Genomic DNA, 22436 nt, shown 5'->3' with positions numbered 1-22436 from the left:
GGTAATACTTTCTTTTCTGTGGCTAAAATAATATATGTTCTTTTTATATCCATGGCTGTTGTTCAGTACTGGCCTCTTTATTAGTTGGATATTAAGAATGCTTTTCTCCACAGTGATCGTGAGAAGGAAGTTTATATGGAGCAACTAATTGGTTTTGTTGCTTGGAGGAGTCTAGTCTAGTGTGTCCATTGCCAATCAATTTTTGGTCTAAAACAATCTCCTTGCGCTTGGTTTAGGAAGTTCAACACAGTAATTCAGGAGTTTGGCATGATTTGTAGTGAAGCAGATCACTCCGTGACTGTATTTTATCGACATTCTGCTCCAAGTCGATGTATTTATTTGGTAGTTTACATTGATAATATCGTTATTACTGACAATGTTCAAGATGGTATCACTAATTTGAAGCAACATTTCCAGGTTAAATACCTCGACGGACTAAAATATTTTTTAGGCATTGAGGTTGCTTAGTCCAGATCAGGCATTATTATTTCTCAACGCAAGTATACCTTAGAAATTCTTAAGGAGACAAGAATGATGAGGTGTAGACCCATTGACACTCTTATGGATCCAAATACTGAACTCTTGCCAGGACCAAGGAGCCAATCAATAATCCTGGAAGGTGTAGGCGTCTGATTGGTAAGTTGAATTATCTCACAATGACTAGACCTGACATTTCCTATCCCGTGAGTGTTGTATGTCAGTTTAGAGAGATGATATTCACAGGGATGCAATTGTTCACATTTTGCGATATGTAAAGTCAACTCCAGGTAAAGGACTTTGAGAATCGAGGTCATGAGCAGATCATTGGATATACAAACGCTAATTGGGTAAGATCACTTTTTAATAGGCGTTCTACATCCGAATATTGTGGTTCAGTAGGAGGTGTTTGGGTGTGCTGGAAGAGTAAGAAACAAAGTATGGTTGCTTGATCAATTGTAGAAGCAGAATATTGAGCAATGGTTGTAGCAACTTGTTAGCTAGTTTGGATCAAACAGTTGCTGAGAGAACTAAAATTTGTAGAAATCGGTTAGATGGAACTTGTGTGTGATAATCAAACGACCCTTCATATCACATCAAATTCAGTGTTTCATTAGAGGATTAAGCACGTTGAGATTGATTGTCACTTTGTTAGAGAAGATAATTTGAGGAGACACTGTTACAAAATTTGTGCAGTCAAATGATCAACTTGCAGATATCTTCACCAAGTCCTTCATCGGTCCTCGTATTAGTTACATCTGCAACAAGTTAGCTACATATGACTTGCATGTAGCAGCTTGAGGGGGAATGTTAGAATAGGAGTAGGAACAAGAATAGTATATAGAATCCTACTTGGAAAAGAATTGTGAGTATCCTAGTTGGAAAAGAATTATAGTATAGTGTCTATAAATAGTGTCTCAGCGTTGATATAGATACCCAATTCAATAATATTTTTTTCTTATATTTCTCAAGAAACTATGATGAAGAAAAGGTGAAAATGAAAACTTACTGGTTAAATAAAGCGCAAGGATGTTAAACACCGCATAAACCAATAACTCAAAGATAATTATAATACTTTTTCCTGGCAGAATCAATGTTCAGTAATGCACTCGTATCGTCACGTAATGCGCTAATGCGAAGCGATGCGAGCCCCTCGCTGCCTGTGGCTGGTGCGAGCCACCCTTACAGAAGCGGGTGCATCAGGGTAATGCAAGATGTGAGCGCATCGTGCTGATTTTATTTTAAGGGTCAATCTTAAATTAAAACAAAGAGTCGCTTCATGTTGATTCTATATTTAGTGTCAATTTTATATAAAAAAGGAGTCTACTGTTGCAGTTTTATAGGAACTTTGATGTCCACTACTGGGACTTCTTCACTGCAGCGACTTCTTCATCACTACTTTAGAAGAACAAGAATTAGATGTTGAAACATTATTAATTTAGATTTGGTATTTCTTCTTTTTTCTGGTTTGTTTTGCTATTTTGTTGAACTGTTTTGCTATTGTGGTCTGTGTTGTTTTGCTGGTCTGTGTTGTTTTGCTGGTCTGTTTCACAACAGATGTTTTGGCGATCAAACCTGTGATTTTGGTGTTTAATCTAAACTTTTGCTAATATATATTGTCTTTATTGTTGATTATATAGTCGTCGTGGTTTTTTCAGTTCTATTTTACTGTTTGGATGCTCTATTTAGTCTTTTTTCTTTTAAATTATGCTTCACTTTAATCATGTGGTCGCATCGCTTCACGCTTCGCGTAAGGTGTGATGCATAACATTGTCGCTTTTTTCCGCATCACGCTTCCCTGAATACTGGTGAGAATTCTTCAAGATACATATATTTAAACTAAAATGTAAAGAACACTCCCAACACATAGATAAATCATAAATAGTTATTGCTGTAGATAACTGTTGGTAACTACTATAGATAAGTGCTTCTTATATATTTTATATCCTATTTGAAACCAAGAAACTAACATCATCTCCACATACTTGTCTAGATTTTCTTCTAGAGTAAGTCCGTAAAGGAGCAGTCGTATCACATTTGCTTTAGTCACTGAAAAATCTGCTGTTCCAGCTGTGAAACTTGGTGGAATAATGGGTCCTGCCTCTACCTTTCCCCACTAAAACATTATACTTGGCCCACCAACCAGAACTCGAACTCGTGATGTGCTTTTACCTTACTTCCTGTATTTTACCATCTTTGCTAATGAATCAAAGCCCTGGGAGCTTCACTAGTGCTAAATGTTACCAAGCAATTTCACATAATTGTGTCTTGTACTTCAATTGTTTCAAAACCATGGGACTTTGGACTCTGAGCTAATTGTTCCAAAATTGTGGGACATTCGGATCTTGATATGTAAAATAATTTTAATGAGTGAGAATTATATATTAGAAAATTTATTCAAAATGTCTGTATGTTTTATTAAATAATTGTCAAAACTATGATACTCTTACAGGAGCACATTCCCTAGTGATGTTAAGTTGTATATTCAGAATGATGCCGTGGCTGCTCTAGCAAGTGGTACAATGGGAAAACTTCATGGCTGTGTTTTGATAGTTGGTACTGGAAGCATTTCTTATGGATTTACTGAAGATGGAAGAGAAGCTCGGGCCGCGGGTGCAGGGCCTGTTTTGGGTGATTGGGGGAGGTAAAGTTGGTGCGTAATCATTTTTTTCCTAAAGATATGTATTCGGCTACATTTTCCTCTTCGCTATAACCCGAAAAAAATGAATATGTGGAGAAACATATTCTGCAATATGGGAAATTAACTGCTTTTTTGTTTTTTACTTTCTTACCTTTTTTATCATAAATGTACTTCTGCTAATGTAGAATTCTGGCATGTCAGTTGGCCTTCAAAATGTTTCCTCATGCATGGCTAAGTTTGGTGGTGTAGCTTTCTGTGCTGCTAATATTGTAAATTGCGTCATTGGTGAGGATGCTTTTAAGTTTTGAATGACAGTTGAATTTTCAGATTTGTTGCAGTGGCAGATGTTCATTTAGCATGCTACGCTTGTTTTACCAACTGATGGCTAAACTAGAAACCTTGAACTTGTTGCGTGAATAGAGAATTTTGTGAATATAGAAAACGATTTGGGTAGATGAGAGATCCACTTTTGATTAGCTGAACTTTATACGATCCTGGCTTTGTGTCCCATATTATTTTTCACAAACTCTTGAACGAAGAAGGGGCTAGAGGCATTGTGTTGGGTGATTTGGAGCACCCTGAGAGACTTCGGGGCTTTGGTTAATGTAGGCATATTAAGATTGAGGAGGTTAAACATGCTATTAGTAGGATGAGTAGGGGAAGAAGCAATGGTCTGGATGAGATTTTGGTGGAATTTTGGAAAAGTACAAACAAGGCTGGTATGGAATGGTTAACGGAGTTGTTTAATAATATTTTAAAGACGGCAAAGATGCCTGATAAATGAAGGTGGAGTACACTGTTTCCATTGTACAAGAACAAGGACGATAACCAAAACTGCACCAATTATAGGGGTATCAAGTTGCTTAACCACACTATGATGGTTTGGGAGAGAGTGGTGGAGATGAGGCTGAGGAGCGGTGTCTATTTCCAAGAAACAATTTGGATTCATGCTGGGACGATCTACTACTGACGCCATCCATCTTGTGAGGAGACTGGTGGAGAAATATAGGGAAAGGAAGAGGGACTTACATATGACGTTCATTGACCTTGAAAAGGCCTATGACAAAGTCTCGATGGATGTTCTTTGGAGGTTGCTGGAGGCTAGAGGGTGGTGGCTTACATTAGGGCGATAAGGGACATGTATGATGGGGCCAAGACTCGGGTTAGAACTATGGGAGGAGACTCAGAGCACTTATTGATGGACTTACATTAGCACTTAGTTGAGATGGGGTTGCACCAGGGACCAGTTCTGAGTCCTTTCCTATTTGCCTTGATGATGGATGAGTTGACGCAGTCTATTCAGGATGAGGTGCCTTGGTGTATGTTATTTGCCGATGATATAACATTGATCGATTAGACTCGGGACGATGTTAATGCTAGGTTGGAGTTTTGGAGACATACGTTGGAGTCTAAATGGTTCAGGTTGAGCAGAACCAAAACAAAATCTTTGGAGTGCAAATTTAGTGATGCGATGCATGAGGTAGGCATTGAAGTGAGGCTTGGCACACAACTTATCCCCATGAGAAAAAGTTTGAAGTATTTTGGGTCTGGGAAGTGGGAACATCAACAATGATGTCACACATCACATTGGTGAGGCATGGATGACAACAACAACAACATACCCCGTGTATTCCCCTAAAGTGGGGTCTGGGGAGGGTAAATGTACGCAGTCTATACCACTATTTCGGATGAGGTAGAGAGGCTTGCCTCTGGAGTCGTGTGTAATAAAAAGGTACCACCTAAGCTTAAAGTTAAGTTTTGCAGAATGGTGGTTAGACCATCTTTGTTGTGTAGAGTGGAATGCTAGCTAGTTAAGAACACTCATGTTCAGAAGATGCACGTTGCGTAGATATGCACGTTGCGTAGATGATGATGCAGAGATGGATGTGTGAGCATATTAGGAGTGATAAGATTAGGAATGAGGTTATTCGGGAACAGGTGAGAGTGTCCTCCGTGGCGGACAAGATGGGGAAGCGAAGCTGAGATGGTTTGGGCGTATGAAGAGGTCTGCAGACGCCCCAGTGAGCAGGTGCGAAAGGCTGCTTATAGGGGGTACGCGGAGAGGTAGAGGTAGGCCTAAAAGTATTGGAAAGAGGTGATTAGACAGGATATGACACAATTTTGTATTATCGAGGACATAACTTTAGATAGGAAGGTGTGGAGGTCGTGTATTAGGGTAGAAGATTAGTAGGGAGTAGTGTGTTGCCGAGTCTTCCAAAGGTTTAGGGTTATTGGTTTCTGTCGTAGTATTAGTCGCATCCTTGTAGTTCTTGCTTTTGATATCTATTGTCATATGTTGTATATTGTGTTTCGATTACCATCGTACAATGTTGCTGTTAATGTTTCTTCTGTGTAGGCTTTGCGCTGCTTTCCTTATTACCTATTATGCTTTCTTCACTGTTTTCTTCTTCTTATTCTAGAATTTGTTGCACATGCGATAGTGGTTTTGTTGCACATGCGATAGTGGTAAGGTCTGTGTACACACTACCCTTCCCAGAAAGCACTGGGTATGTTGTTGTTGTTGTTGTTGTTGTTGTTGTTGTTTAGGACTCTATTGAGTTTATTGCTGCTCAAACGTTGCGTTTTCAATCCAGCCTCATTCAGAATATGTTCTGAATCAGAGAACTTAGTCCTTTCCTGTTGGAGCACTTGAACTAACTCTTTCACTAGTCGTGTAACTTAGTTGAGGACATTGAAATGATACTCTGTTCTCCTAATTCTGATTGACCGATGAATTCGGTTATAGCCACTTTTATTTGACAATTGAAGGAGATAAAATGATCAAATTACGTCACAGTAAAAAGGATAAAAATGATCAAGGGATTAGGAAGAGATACCAGAGAGCTGTTATTCTCTGCCCTAGCAAATTGGCAGTGAAGAGTCTCCCTCAAGCTTTTCATAAATGTCATATTTCACGTGCCTAGCTTTCAATGAGGTTGTATGCAATAGCTCCTACCACACCCTTGGTTCAGGCCATGGTGAGTTAATCCCAATTTTCGGGGCTAGTATCATGATTTCATGTCCAATTTTTCATTGAAATAGTGTCTATCTTAACACGATTGGTTATATCACGTTGAAGTGGATTTTTAGCAATACTCATTTCTCTCTTGTCCTGATAAGGTGTCATTGGATGCATTATAAAACTTTAAATGTTGAGCATCTCGGTTAAGGTAAGTCATCGATGCTATGAGCTATCCCTTGATGCTTTTGATACACTAAAAACATGAAAACACAAGAAAAGGCACAAAACACACACCAAAATCAGTCCACAAGCTAAGATAGCCGAGGAACCCTTTTGGTGACCTCTCTCGGATTCAAGAACACAACAAGAACACTATGTAATGAGGTGTTTAACACCTATTTTTCAGCAGCAACCCAAACTATTTTAGCAACAAGATAACAATAACAACAATGTAGTAACTATAACAACACCTCACGGGTTGGAGTAGAAGAACAACAAACAAACGATTACAACAATAAAATGGATAGATAGTTCGAGAAGTGAAGGTATAATCTTAAGAATCCAAGAATTTGGTGGACTCTTGGACCCTTAACACTACACGCAACAAACACCTAACTCCTACGTTGACGCAAGAGGAACTTTACCTCCTCTAAACACCAACGTATCAAGCCAACATCGCAACACAAGTGATATCCTCACTTGGGCAGCCCTAGTTACGGTTTGGTGGCTTTTTCAAGCCCTACAACTAAAGAGAGAACTTAGAATGTCTCAAAATATCATTATTGAACAAACTAGAGAAATAGGCCCTAAGAGGTTCTACTTATAGTACTTTACAAAAGAAGACAAAATGACTACACTACCCTTAATGAAAGGGTGGGCATGGAGTGCATTTTGGGCAAAGTGAAGTGACCAAAGTGCCCTCAATGAAGATAACCCAAAACCGTGAGCCATTAAGTGTCCAAAACCGTGAAGCCTCAAGCCTTCAATGCCCCAAGTAATCTTCCACTTAGGGCTTTGATGAATAGTATGTTCCATGGTAGGCTCAAAACGGGTCTTCCTTGCATATTCTCGTGTGCCCTTGAGGTGACCACGTCTTGAGCCTTTAGGTGATGACATCCAATCATGTCTTCAAAAATTATGGTGGCCATTTGACTTGTATCATCCTCCCCTTCTTGAAAAGGATTCGCCCTCGAATCCAAACCTTGCAAGAACAAAGAGAAGAAAAACAAGCACCACATCCTCATGACATGAGGGTTAGAGTTAGTACAATAAACAACATCAACATGCCAAGGAGGTACACTCTTGAGATATAACCACACATCCTTTGTTTTAATCACGAGTGACTTAGCAAAAATTGTACAAAGGAGTTGGCTAAAGTGAACAAAAAGAGGATTGAGAGAGGTGTTCCACAAGTCAACTTCAAACAAAGGATTCTCTTGCATGCACTTACTACTAGTTTCAAAATCTCCACTAGGAGTATGCCCAACATAAGAAACACATAAAGAAGAAGTAGATGAAATTTCTAAGCACATATCACCTCTCTTTCACAAGAGTAGTCCTCACATACATACAAACCATCACGTGCAGCCCAAGGACTGCAATCAAAACCGTCTTCACAAGGACAATCACGACTCGGGTTTTCTAAACATTCAAGCAAATCAAGATCATCTTCACTCGGTTGGTCATTTTGGTCACCCTCACTAGTTGTTGGCAACTCACATACCAACATAGACTCGCCTTGGTTTTCACAAGGGTCAACTAGTATGTGAATACTCTCGTCACTTGGTAATGGAACCGTAGTCAAGTTATAAGTACTAGCACTAGATGGACACAAATCATTCTCACGAGGAGAATCAATTTCGTCATCTAAGGGATCAACTAGTGCTTGCGTCCTACGACAAGAGTTTGTTCCTCATGCGACCTAACAATATCAAGAGTATCACAAAGGAGAGACTCAAGCACCTCTACCCTAGGCAAAGCCGCATCTACACTCACTTGGCTCCTACTAGCCACAACACAACATTCTAAGTTCATAGGAGTGTACGGGATAGCGTTTTTACCTCGTAGCTCACATGAGCTACGGTCTTCCTCTTGACGTGTGTCCGGGCAGCCCACTTTCTCCCTTTGACCTACCATACGATCCAACCTTTCATTTGCCATAGCTAGGTCTCGCGACATAGTGTCAAGGTAGGCCAAAATGACATTGGTTGTGTTGTTCTCCATAGGTTGAGAGGTTCAAGCCGCGTGTTCCCTTGTAACTGTACCTAAAAAAAAAGAAAAGAAAAGAACAAGCCTACAAAGCAAAACACAAGTTAGTTCGAAACAACCTTACCACACTCTCTCACACACTTGATCGTCTCACAGTTGGATGCATAAGTGTTGCAAGTCGGCTTGTAGTTCGTGATTAGTTGAGGGGTGAGTCTACTCCTTGGTCGGAATGGATTCTTTGTTTGAAGACTCAAGGAAATAATGTCCGAACTTGAACCAAGAAATACTATGATTCAAAAAACAAGAAAAGCACAAAATAACGCTAACACGAAGAAATGTCTTCAAAAACTAATTTACAATCTAGTAGAAGAGTACTAGCTTGTTGACTATTTGTTAGAGTCAACAAACGATACTAGGAGTCAACAATAAGAAACTAAGAAATAAAAATTTGAGCTTAAAATTATTGCATGAACAGTAAAAAATAATGACGTGGCAGCCACGTATTGGTTGCGGTTTTTAACAAGTTATTTTTCAAATTTCAAGTCTTGGTCAAATTGTAATTTGGAATTGGTGGGAATTTGTTTAAAGGAGGGAATTACAAGTCTTTTGGAGCTCCTTTTCAATTCAAATTTCAAGACTTGCCTTTCTTTGTCCTTTCTCCTCAAAACATGGACCCTTAAAACATGGAAGGTGGTTGGAAGGGGTTGTAAGGTCTTTGAGTGTGTAAGAAAAGTCTTTGATTCACAAGTACTACACCTTAAATCTTGGACTCATGTCTTGCAAGACTAACACAATACATACTCCTTTTCTTCAACTTCTAAGATCAACAACCATTTTTTTCTTCAACCCTATATGGAGTTGGTGAAGAACACCAAGAACACGAGGAACACCAAGAATATAAACTTTTGAGTCTTGAAGTTCTAAGGTTCAAGTTGGACCTCCCAAACAACAACAACACCTTTTCAAGCTTAAAATCCACAACACAATCCCTATAATATACACGTTCAAAACTTGAACCAACAACAATACCAACAACAATCGGCCAAAACAGTCCACCACAACAAGGTTCAATACACGGCAAAGTTTTCAAGTTCACAACAACAAGATCAACAATTACAGGCTCAAACTTAGATATAGACTCAAAGTGTAGTGAAGAACAAAAAACTAACACTAGAAACACTCAAGACAAGTAAAAATCTCGGCCAAGACACGACAATAACACAATTTCGACCAAGAACACAAGCATGGACAGATTTGATTCCTTTTCTAGAATTTTCAGTTTTTTTTTTCAACAATTTTTTTTTTTGATTTTTTGTTCAACTCTCAAGCCCAAGATTGATGTTAGAACAAAATCAAAGATAGCTTTGATACCAAATGATACACTAAAAACTTGAAAACTCAAGAAAAGGCACAAAACACACACCAAAATCAGTCCACAAGCTAAGCTAGCCGAGGAACCCTTTTGGTGACCTCTCTCGGATTCAAGAACACAACAAGAACACTATGTAATGAGGTGTTTAACACCTATTTTCCAGCAACAACCCAAACTATTTTAGCAACAAGATAACAATAATAACAATAATAACAATGTAGTAACAATAACAACACCTCACAGGTTGGAGTACAAGAACAACAAACAAACGATTACAACAATAAAATGGATAGATAGATAGAGAAGTGAAGGTATAATCTTAAGAACCCAAGAATTTGGTGGACTCTTGGACCCTTAACACTACACGCGACAAACACCTAACTCCTACGTTGACGCAAGAGGAACTTTACCTCCTCTAAACACCAACGTATCAAGCCAACATCGCGATACAAGTGATATCCATACTTGGGCAGCCCTAGTTACGGTTTGGTGGCTTTTCCAAGCCCTACAACTAAAGAGAGAACTTAGAATGTCTCAAAATATCATCATTGAACAAACCAGAGAAATAAGCCCTAAGAGGTTCTACTTATAGTACTTTGCAAAAGAAGACAAAATGACTACACTACCCTTAATGAAAGGGTGGGCATGGAGTGCATTTTGGGCAAAGTGAAGTGACCAAAATGCCCTCAATGAAGATGACCCAAAACCATGAGCCATTAAGTGTCCAAAACCGTGAAGCTTCAAGCCTTCAATGCCCCAAGTAATCTTCCACTCACGGCTTTGATGAATAGTATGTTCCATGGTAGGCTCAAAACGGGTCTTCCTTGCATATTCTCGTGCCCTCGGGGTGACCACATCTTGAGCCTTTAGGTGATGGCCTCCAATCATGTCTTCAAAAATTATGGTGGCCATTTGACTTGTATCAGCTTTGCTACCTAATTGGGCTGCAGCAGATTAAATTAATTCAGATTATCATATTTCACCTAAATATACCAGGGGTAAACTTTTGTAATTACCTGTGATATTCTGCATTATTACCTGCTTCTAGTTCATGTGGTTATTGAAAGAGAATACTATTACTTTTCAGGAGGTCTTTCAGAGTGAAAAATAAATTCAAAATTTACGAGGAAATGTCCAACTGACTTTGAAAACATGAATCCTATCTAATACTGATTTTTTGATTTTGATAAGCTTGAGAACACATATATTTACTATACTGTTGTTTGTGTTCTGTTAATTTCTTGATGGACTATAACGATATGTTCAAAATTCACACTTGTCCATGAGTTACATTAGGGTTAGGTTACTTCTAGCACAAAGCAGTTGGGATCTTTAATTTGTTTGTTTCTGTACCTTATTTGTACTTCCTTTTTGTGGGTTTTGAGGCGAAATAGCCTCCAAGGATGGGGCTGAATACTACTTTAATAATTGATAACTAATACTACTAATTATTTTCGAACTTCCCTTTATGTTACTTTCATTCTACTTTAATAATTGATAACTAATACTCCCTCCGTTTCAAAAAGAATGACCTACTTTGACATGTCACAAAGTTTAAGAAAATAAAGAAGACTTTTGAATCTTGTGGCCTCAAATTAAAGTGGTGTCAAATGTACCAAAATGCCCTTCAATCTTGTGGTCCTAAACATGCTATGTGGAAAGTTGAAATTAAAGTATTGCCAAAAAGGAAAGGGGTCATTCTTTTTGAAACGGACTAAAAAGGAAAGTAGGTCATTCTTTTTGAAACGGAGGGAGTACTACTAATTATTTTCGAACTGCCGTTTATGTTACTTTCATTTTTATGTTCATGTCATAGTGTTCACCGTTCAGGATATATACTTATTTACGTTTGTTGCAAAAGAAAGACAACAATAAGTAAACAAATGAATAGATTAAGAAAGAACACAGATAATACTGCTTTTGATAAAGGTTATGCCACAAGTGAATTTGCTAATCTTTTGAACATGATTATAACTATCAGTTCCTGCTGGTGCAGTGGCTATGGAATTGCAGCTCAGGCATTGATTGCAGTGATGAGGGCTCATGATGGTCGAGGCCCACAAACAATGCTCTCAAGTTGTATCCTACAGTCACTAGGTCTTTCTTCTCCGGACGAACTCATAGGGTATCTTCTCTAAACTGATGTGTCAAAGTTGATGGGCAATTGAAGTGCCTTTTCCAGCTTCTTCCATCATGGACAGGATTGTAGATGAATGAAACTGACCTGTGCAACATTTACACCCTATAAACTGATGTAAATTAAAGAATATTTTCTTGAGAACAATATTTTGGCTGTTTCATTTCATTCTTATTGGTATCTAGGTGGACCTACGTGGATCCATCTTGGGCTCGCATTGCAGCACTTGTTCCAGTAGTTGTATCCTGTGCGGAGGATGGCGATGATATTGCCGACGAGATCTTACATAATGCAGTTCAGGAGTTGGCTCTAAGTGTCAGAGCTGTTGTCCAGAGACTTCATTTGGCCGGGGAAGGTTTGACCATGATTTTTGGAAAAACTCTTTAACTTTATGTGATTCTATCATGCTCTTTTTTGCATGCACTTAACCCTCAATGACCAATGCCAATGTAAGAGATACATGTCTACGCAGCTACTTTTCCCTTGTTATCCTCTTCTTTATACCCCTTGATGACCAATGACAATGTAAGAGATACATGTCTACTCAGCTACTTTTCCCTTGTTATTTTCTCCTTTATACAGTATTGATTTTGACATATTGATACAAAACCAGCCACAAACACACGACAACAAGATGAAAACAACACTTAGGCAGCAAGCACAACCCGATAATGAGAAGACAAGTTTCAAACACAACAAATACAATAGGATAAAGATAGATAGTGAGACATAAGATTAAACAATAAACAAGAACCTAAGTGTGTATCAAACACAAAGACCCCTATAAGCCATATAAACACCACCACACTCTTATGAAGACCTCAAGGGAACCGGAATACCCAAGCAACCCTCGTTTCTAAACGAGTAACCAACAAAACGATTCCACGTTGCCACCAGTGAATCCACACTTGCACAAGTGATTCCACACTTGTAATATACTCTCAAAGAGAAGTCTTTCGAAATATCCAAGCTTGAGTCTTTACGTATGATGTCCCCTTGACTCGTATCATCCCCCTTCTTGAAAAGGATTCGACCTCGAATCCGAACCTTGCAAAACAGTAGGAGACACAAGCAAACACACTTTCCTCAATGAGGGTTAGGGTTAGCACAATCAATCGAAGCACCAAACCAAGGTTGCACACACTTTACATGTCGAGGGGTCTTAGGGAGTAGGATACCCTTCCCATCACGGGAAACCAGAATTACACACAAAACATGCTTAGTATCAACATGGATGTCATCAAATGCAAAAAGGTAGTGAAGAATATGAGTTTCGTCCAAGGTGTTTCCATACTTGAGAGTAGCAACGTACTCAAGAAATCTAGTAACCAAGTCACTAGAGGTTGGAATAACCAAGGAATGAGTCAATTCATTAGGATGCACAATACTCTTCCTTCCAAGACAACCCATGTTTTCACAGACTGCATTTTTAACACAAACATGGTCGTCATCATAAGTAAAAAGATAGAAAAGAAAAGAGTTAAAGGGCACCATTCTCATCAAAATTACCCTCAAACATGAGTGCATAGTAGGATGAGACAAGACATTTGAAGCACATTACATCTTTTCTCTTCAAGCAACTTCCCTCAGGAAGTGTATTCATCAATGGAATCATGCTATTGGAGGAAATTGGAGAATCTATGAGAAACGGATTCACTCCAAGCCAAAGTGTATACCCAAGAAGTTGGGTGACTTTTTTTCATGGCACTTAGCATTCTCCTAAGAGTCCTTCCTATTAGTTCAACTTGTCCAACCACACTAGTGTGACAAGGATTAGGAAACCAAAGTCGTACGTCAAGCACACACCACAGACTCTTCCCTAAGCAACAAATAGATTGGCCATTAAGATTGTAAGGCCCACACAATTCAAGCACCAAAGGCAAACACCATAAAGGATTCATGAAGACACTAATACTACCATGCTGCGACATCATTTCAATCATCCTCAAGGGGTTATTCAATATAAGGAAAATATCATTATGTCTCCAAGGATCACTAGGAATAGGAGAGGGTAGGTACATACCTTGGAAGCAATAGGTTTGATCCTTTTGCCTCTTTGTAGGAATTCCTTTGGTAGGGAAACTCTTTCCTTCGATCCATGGGGTTAGATGCTTCACTCCTTGTCATAAAGTACCCATCGGCCCATAGGAGTTTGGTTAGGTACCTCCTTTGAGTCAAGTCTTCATCAACCTTGGAGTCCTAGAATAAGAACTCATCTAGGCCTTCAAACTTATGCTCATGAGAGGTAAGTCCTCCTTTGGAAACATTAGCTTGTGAACCGACATGGGAGAAGTATTGGTACTAGGCAAAATGCTAGTTCCATGGTTAGTATGTAACGACTTAGGTTTGACAAGTTCCACAACTAGGTGTTCCTTGTCACCCTCATTCTGTTGGGACACAATTCTCCAACTTGAGTCAAGTTCTTCTCCCCATTCTTAGCCTCCTCTTTCCTTACGGCCTCAACTTGATTAGGTTGAGCTCCACTCACGAAAGATCGATTATGAAGGTTTGGATGCTCTATCAATGTGTCCACTCTTCTTGAAAGAGAACTTTCCATCCCTTTCATTCTTCTTTCAAGAGATTCACATCGGTTATTAACATCGTGTGGCACACTCATTATGGCCGCCATCAAATCTTTTATGGTGACCTTTCCCGATGCCATAGTACCTATTAAGAAACACTAAACAAAACAAAAAACAGCAAACAAGTTAAGCTTAATAAATCAACCTCACAAACTTTCAAGCTCTCACACTTTGAAACGTCACTCAATTGGCCTCACAAGTGTTGATATCTCGTTTATACTCCAATGAGGTTACTTGGTTCCAATTGTGGCTTGAGGTCGGAATAGATCCTTATTTAAAACGACTCAAGAAAATATGTACGGACTTGAGCCAAGAAACTACAACGAATCAAAAAGGTAAAAACACACAAAGAAAAGGTAACACGAAAGAAAAGGACTCAAACAACTAATCCACAACCTAGTAGATGATTGCTAGTTGCTAATTAGTGTTAGAATCAAACAATGCAACCAAATAAACAAAGAATCCAAAATGTTGAGCCTAAGACGTGAGTTGTACGGATTTAGTGACGTGGAAGCCTTCGGCTGGTTGAAATTTTTTTTGAAAAATTTCTTGTTTTCAATTTGTATTGATCAATATTCAATTGGAGAAGTGTATTTTCGGTTTTGGGAGGGAAATAGCAAGACTTGGAGGCTTTTCAATGTTAAAAAGTCTTGACTTTTCTTTCACCTTTTTGGCATAACACCTTTTGAAAGTCTTTGTCCCTCTTTCCTCTTTGGGAAGTCTTGGGAAGACCCCTTTCTCCCTTTTGGTAGTTAGATTTTTTGAAAGACCTCTTGTCCCTTTTCTTTTTTTGTATGTTCTTGGGACTATGTCTTTCAAGACTAACACAAGACACACTCTCTTTCCACTTGGTTTAAGATCAAACAAACACTTTTTCTTCAACAAGATATGAAGATGGTGAAGAACACAACTTTTGAAACTTGGAGTTCTAAGGTTCATGTTTGTCCCTCCAACATCAACAACACATTCAACCTCAAATCTTCAACAACAACATTAACAAAACACGTTTTTCAAGCTCAAGAATTTAGATCTAGACTCAAATAGTGTTAGTGAAGAAGAACCTAACACTAGAAACAATCAAAGCACACAAAAGACCCTTAGATCTAAGTTCAAACTTTCGGCCAAGACACAACACAAGACACCTATAGTTTCGGCCAAGACACAACACAAGACAACTACAGTTTTGGCCAAGACAGAACAGATTTTCGGATTTTCTAGGCAACAATCCCAAGAGTGATTTTGTTGAAACAAAATCAAGCCTTGCTCTTGATACCAAATGATACAAAACCAACCACAAACACACGACAACAAGATGAAAACAACACTAAGGCAGCAAGCACAAGCCGAGAATGAGAAGACAAAATTCAAACACAACAATACAACAAATACAATACAGATAGATAGTGAGACATAAGATTATACAATAAACAAGAACCTAAGTGTGTATCAAACACAAAGACCCCTATAAACCGTATAAACAATACCGCACTCTTATGAAGACCTCAAGGTAACCGGAATCCCAAGCAACCCTCGTTTCTAAAAGGGTAACCAATACAACGATTCCACGTTGCCACAAGTGAATCCACACTTGCACAAGTGATTTCACACTTGTAATATACTCTCAAAGAGAAGTCTTTCAAAATATCCAAGCTTGAGTCTTTAGGTATGATACCCCTTGACTCGTATCACATACGTCAGGTTTTCCAAACATCAATAAAGTTTACTATATCAAACAAAGACAATTCTTGTTAATACTCTACTATACACACTTCTTTTAATATTAATTTGGGAATATTTGGAATTATGCCACTACCCTTTTTTGTCTGAAACAATCCTCTGTTGGCCCTGCCTGGGAGAATTATGTAGCTCTTGAATAATGCAACAACAACATACCCAGTGAAATCCCAAAAGGGGTCTAGGGAGGTTAGAGTGTAGGCAGATCTTACCACTACCTCCTGAGGGTAGAGAGGCTGTTTCTGAAAGACCCCTTGGTTCAAGAAGAATAAAAAAATATGAAGAATAAGATATGGGTTGTATTATATTCTTGAGATTTTTGTTGAATCTGTAGATTATTTTTATGTACTTTTAAGTTACTTGCATACATATCTTTTATGGTTTAGATTAGGTGTTAATCTATGAGTTCTTCTCATTATCACTTTTTCCTTGTTTTTCTGTATGCTTATGTTATAGTCAGATATAATCTCGGTTCTGTTATGAATTCTAGCTTGTTCAAGGCTCTCTATTTGATAAATAGGACTCTTCTATACTCCTACTTTGTATTAACACTGAATGAAAAGCTTGAGAATTGATAGGGTCTTACAATCTCTCTAAAACTGTCTCTCTCTCTGAATTTTGTCTCTTCCCTTGCCTTTCTCCTATCTCCCTTTTCGTATCAAATTAGTGCATGTTGACAGCGCAGATGGAAAAGGCTCCTTCCCTGTTGTTATGGTTGGAGGCGTACTTGGAGCTAACAAGAAGTGGAATATAGGGAATGAAGTTACTAATTCTATTTTGAAGACTTATCCTGGAGCTTGTGTAATTAGACCAAAGGTCAGTACTGTTCTCTCGATATGATTGAGTCTTGTCCAGTTTTTCATGACAACATTTTGAAGGAAACGAGATTCTTTCTGTTACTGTTTTCTTTGAAGTTGGTGGAGGGAAAATGCAATTTTGCTTGTAACTCAATATTTTCTGTTGCTATTGCCATACTTCCTGCTTTCTGTTGTTTGTGCAGTTTTAGTTAGATCCTCACTTTGTTGTGCTCCTTATCTTCCATTATAGTCGGAGCTGCGAGCAAAATGAAGGAGCACAGGACTAACGAAGTATGATTGGTCAAAGCTTAGTGAAAGATGTGACTTTGTTATGCATCCAAAGTTCTATTCTAAATGCATTAAGGGAAATGTTTGTGTTGAAATCCTTTCCAGTGAATAATACATACTCCCTTTGTCCCAATTTTGTAATGTAGCTTAACTTGACGCGGAGTTTAAGAAATATGGAAGGACTTTGCAATGTTTCAAAATTACCCTTAAAAAATGAATTTTTAAATAGAAGAGTACATCTTTGTGAACTTTTCGCCAAATAAATGAGACCCAACCTCGGTAAAATGTTGATATAGTTTCATTAAATATTTGCTAAATAAGGAAATATGCCATTCTTTTTGGGACTGGCTAAAAAGGAAAATGTGTTGCATAAATTGGGATAAAGGAAGTAGCGTATATGATAAATTTGGAAATAGCATTTTAGATACCCAGGAAAAGCAATTGAGAAGCTTTAAGCTTATTACAGTTCATAGCTAACTCAAAGCTATCTTAGACTTCTCAAATACACTGGGCTGCCCTCAGAAATGCAATATAGTCTCCCCATCTCGAGAAAAGAAAAAGAAAATATGGGGTGTGGAGTTCGAGGGTAAAGATTCTAAATTTTTGCTGTAGCTTTGTTGTAAAAATAAAAGCTTACATGTATAAAAACTGCATAAAAGTGCTGTAAACCAAAAAGTATCACTCTCATTCTTTTTCGTTTCATTTGCTTAAAAAGAAATGACGAGGTTTAGAGTGCAACAGTTAACAACAACAACAACAGCATACCCAGTGTAATACTAGAAGTCAGAAGTGGGGTCTGGGGAGGGCAGAATGAACGCAGAACTTACCCCTACCTCATAGAGATAGAGAGGCCGTTTCTGATAGACCCTCGGATTAAAATAATGCATTTCCAAGCAGTTTGAAAAAGAGAATACAGAAAGGAGAGCAGAAACAAGTAACAACAATGATATATTGTGAAATGGAGCAACACACTACATACAGAGGAAAGAACAGTAATGCCAACAAAATAATGTGATAACCGAAACACAGAAAACTCAGGTGATAATCGAAATCAAAGAACAAAGAACTACGAGAATAGTGCTTATACCATTGTTAAGAAAGAAGGTTCAAGTACGAGTGTGCTACCACCAATCCAATCCTGCAGGAAAGCGAGAGAACTAGAGTGCAGCAATTAAAGTATCTAGTATTTGGTGTGAATTAGCTTCCTCAATCTTCTTGACATTGATTTTACATTTATAGAAAGTACTATCTGACATAACTTTTGCAAATAATAAAGCTATTTAGAGAACTTCCAAAAATATTGTGGTAAAGAAAAAGATATTTGCTTACCGTTGTGTTGTATAAAAAAATTGGTTTACATATAAAAGGTGGTTTTTAAGAAGCATTTCATTACTTTCTAATTCTTTGCTTCTTCTCTTCATTCTTTCAAAAATAGCCAAGGGTCTACCTCTTACTCAGGCCGTCCTTTATTTGACTTCTTCATAGATGATATCACGTGATCCTTTCATAATGCTAGGTTAACCTCCCTACTTCCTAGTACGGAGCTGCATGAATAGATTTTTTTGGAGAAAACCTTACATAGTGGAAATAATGTCCTTTCTCATGAATAAATTTTTTTGAGAAAACCTTACATAGTGGAAATAATGTCCTTTATTAATATTTGGTTGCTCTCTCTTGTGCTAAAATTTTTCTCTCGACGCATTGCTCCTTTGACACCGTGATTCGATTGCAAAGGTTTACATAGAGGGAACTTAAATAAATTCTCTTAAGCCAATTGTTCACCATGTTGAGTCCCACATCGTTTGTGGGATGGGCACTTGAACTCCTTATATGGTCTTGGGCCGTCCTCACCTCATGAGCTAGCTTTAGGGATTGAGTTAGGCCCAAGGTCTATTTTCTTATCACGGTATCCGGGCCAGATTCATCACAATTCTTGTTTAATCCGATGTAGGGCCCCCATATTATATTGTCTATGCTTCATATGTCCAGTCCTAGCATGCAGGGGTGTTGAGTCTCGTATCGTTTGTCGGATAGACACTTGGATTCCTTATAACTTGAGTCTCGTATTGTTTGTTGGATAGACACCTGGACTCCTTATAACTTGAGTCTCGTGTCATTTGTTGGATAGACACCTGGACTCCTTATACCTTACCTTATGAGCTAGCTTTTGGGGTTGGATTTGCCCAAGGTTTTTTTCTTGTAACATCATTAGTTCTCAGTGATGTCAATGTATGGCTAAGGACTTAAGGTGACCCTTTATTGTTGGATATACATTCTAGAGAAAGGAGATGTTTGCTTACAGTTTCAGAAAAGATTCAAGTTAAAACTTCGACACCAAGTAGGTAGCCTGTCTCTGTGCAGTAGAATCACACTATATTATCTGCTTCGCTCCCAGTTGCATAAAAGCTGCACTGCCAATGCTAATTTGAGCCTGCTTCCTTTCTATATTCCTCTTTTCCTGTTTTGAATTCTTTTATTCTTCTCATATTTCTCTCCTTGCCTGTCAGCAGCACACCTTTATTTGTTCTTCTTCAGTGGGTGTGGCTAAAAGGATTAAGGACACAAACATGGGCATGTGTTCACACGCAGAACGAAAAACACATGTAAAATATAGTGAGGCGTCTCCGTGTGTGTGTGTGTGTGTGTGTATGAATGTATGTATGTACTTATGTAGAGTTCCCTTGTCTATATGTCGAGTGTTCTTTCTCCTTCTCCGACAAGAACAGCTAGTTGAAGCAAGCAATTTCAACACTAAACAGTGAGGCACATGTTAATTTTTGTGAGTGCAAAAGCCTGCTTTACATTGTTGCCTTGAGTAGGGTCTTCACCATTTCCCATACAAGAGGCAATTGAAACTTAGCTTTATATAATCACACAGGTAAGATAAGGTGGAAGAGAGAAGTTAAAAATGAGATTTTGCATTTTTTATAATGAAAAAAACATTAAGGTCCACAAGTGTTAAACTTGTGTCCGCTAATTCTGTCAATTTGTTATTATTTTGTTTGATTCATGCAGTTATTTGTGTCAATTGGATAAAGATCTTTTCCCTTTTAAAGAAAATAGGTATAAGCTAAAAATAGTTCCTATGTTGTGGAGATTTAATCTAACGAATACGATTTCATGAATATATACTGTGCATTGAAACCCCTTTCATCACATACATACTAAGAATTCCGGACACATTTTATATCAAAGCAACTTCATGATTTCAACTTCTGGTGCCCCCTTCCTTTGGTTTTCAACAATGTAAAAATGTTGTCTTCTTTTTCCATGTCCGTAATAAAATCCGTTAATCTTCGAAGAACCTCAAAAGCAGTTCTGTTTGATTTATTTATAAATTGAAATATTCACTTTGGCTTGGAGAATGCTTCTCAATTTGAACAAACTGTTACGGCATTGCTTCGAGTTTTGGTATTTTGATTTCCATAAGCTGTTGAGATGTACTATTAGTGTGTATTTGCTCATTGTCTGTATATTAGACATATCTTGTTTGACTGTGATGAGTCCAAGAATCCAATTATAGTTGATGACACTTTATTGAATTGCCCTTTGGTTCTCGTCTATTGTCTAATAATTTTGTATATTCCAGTGCTTCTAGTGATATAACCTAAACAAGAAGGGGGAACTCATTATTTCAATAACCAGGCGAGTGTCGACACTTACTTTGGCCTCCCATGAACAGCGGTTATATGATTACAGATATGAGATTTTTCTCAAGGTGTGAGATTTCCATGAATTCTTGTAACCTAATGGGTAAAAGCTAATAAATGGTCCTATCTTGCGAATATCCTTTTGACATTTCTTCTCCTTTGATCTCTGTGATAGCTACGTTGTCTATCAACAGTTTCTTACGCAGAAGAATAACAAAGTAATCAGGATGCAAGTTTCCTTTTTTTCCCCTTTCCCCTTTACCCAAATTTTCTTTAATGAGCTTTTTTTTCCCCTTCCAGGTAACTGTTATCGCCTTAGTTTTTCATGATTACTTTTCTACTATATTTAATGCTTCTATGTCACAATTCTTCAGGTGGAGCCTGCGGTAGGAGCTGCTTTACTTGCATTAAATTTCCTGATGAAAGAAACAGTAGCAAATGGCCACAGTTGAAACCTGATTGTACAGATCTGCAAGTGTTTAACTGTATAAACATTGATCACTCCGTGCCCTTAGATCAGTGGATTATATAATGTGTACTTTCCTCTCTTTTCATTGCATATGCAGATTTCTAAATGTGGTAAGGTATTCAAGTGATCCTTGCACCATATTGTTGTAACATTTCTTTGTTTGCTAAGGTTGGCAGTCTTTTGCTGGGGGGGAGGAACTGGAAGTAGATTGTTTGGTCATCGTTGCATTTGTATTGCAAATGGATACATTAAGTTCATAACATACCAATATCTATATAATTTCTTTAATAGCGTTCTCCTCTATTGAGAAAGAAACTGTATTCTCCATTCATGGCCGTCTCGAAAGTTGGGTTTAGCCGATTTTAATAGATCGAATGAATTTTCTTAAAAGATTTGAAGTCAAAACTCCGTACTCTTCCACTTTAGTCCAATCCATGCTAGCTACTAATTGCTATCATATGCTAAACTGGGATTCTGTAACTTCCACAAGGATTAATGGAGGGCTTGGTCAGTGTAACGCTAATGGGAAAAGAAAAGGTGGCTCTATTATTAAAACGAGTTATATAAAACATAATTTTATTAACTTTATTGAATACTATCATTTTTATCATGTTAATCTTTGTTAATGCTGCTACTTTATTTTTGAGGTTGCACAATGTAACATCGTGCATGTGAGTTCCCTTTGAAGCTCCTTTTGTTGTACTAAGGGGTTAGGGTGAAATTTACACGCATTCGGTGTAAAGTTATTTCATGAGATTAGTTGTCTCATCTTGCATTTGAGATATAATTTATTCTATCATTGTAGTACAAATAGTTTGGATAAATAATTTTGGAATTATCTGAGACCTTTAAAAAAATGTAGAATAAAATAATCTTGCATTTTATCTCGAAATTATTATCCTTTATACCAAATTATCTATTTTAAGTATTCTATTAATTAAATGTAGTATATAAGGTGAATCTCAAAAATAGATCCAAATTAGGGTGACTTTTAAATTTTAGTCCCAAATAAAAAAGCTTCCTTAAATTAGCCTTTATCTATTAACTAATATTTTTTTTGTATAAAATTACACCTGATCAATGGAGTAAATTACATAAATAATATTCATAATGGATAAC

The 22436-nt window shown here is 37.8% G+C and overlaps 1 protein-coding gene across 5 annotated transcripts in view; it reads left to right on the top strand.

The window, feature by feature from the left end:
* LOC107857540 (N-acetyl-D-glucosamine kinase) overlaps nt 1–21620 on the top strand; it is a 46856-nt gene extending 25236 nt beyond the window's left edge. Inside the window, exons 3-8 of one of the 5 annotated variants that reach the window (XR_001670875.2) lie at nt 2930–3121; nt 11657–11785; nt 11983–12152; nt 16794–16929; nt 20788–20843; nt 21223–21620. Coding sequence is in view for 3 of the 5 variants with exons in the window: in XM_016702330.2 (XP_016557816.1) it covers nt 2930–3121; nt 11657–11785; nt 11983–12152; nt 16799–16929; nt 21223–21300 (700 nt within the window). In the remaining 2 variants the exon portion in view is untranslated. The remainder of the gene's footprint in view (nt 1–2929; nt 3122–11656; nt 11786–11982; nt 12153–16793; nt 16930–20787; nt 20844–21222) is intronic. The other 4 variants (XM_016702331.2, XR_001670874.2, XM_016702330.2 and 1 more) reach the window with 4 other exon arrangements.
* The last annotated feature ends 816 nt before the right edge of the window (nt 21621–22436 follow it).

Source organism: Capsicum annuum, chromosome 2, assembly GCF_002878395.1.
Source record: "Capsicum annuum cultivar UCD-10X-F1 chromosome 2, UCD10Xv1.1, whole genome shotgun sequence".
Classification (NCBI taxonomy): Eukaryota; Viridiplantae; Streptophyta; class Magnoliopsida; order Solanales; family Solanaceae; genus Capsicum; species Capsicum annuum.
Note: the sequence above shows the minus strand (reverse complement) of the source record. Positions and strands in the feature narration are given on the sequence as shown.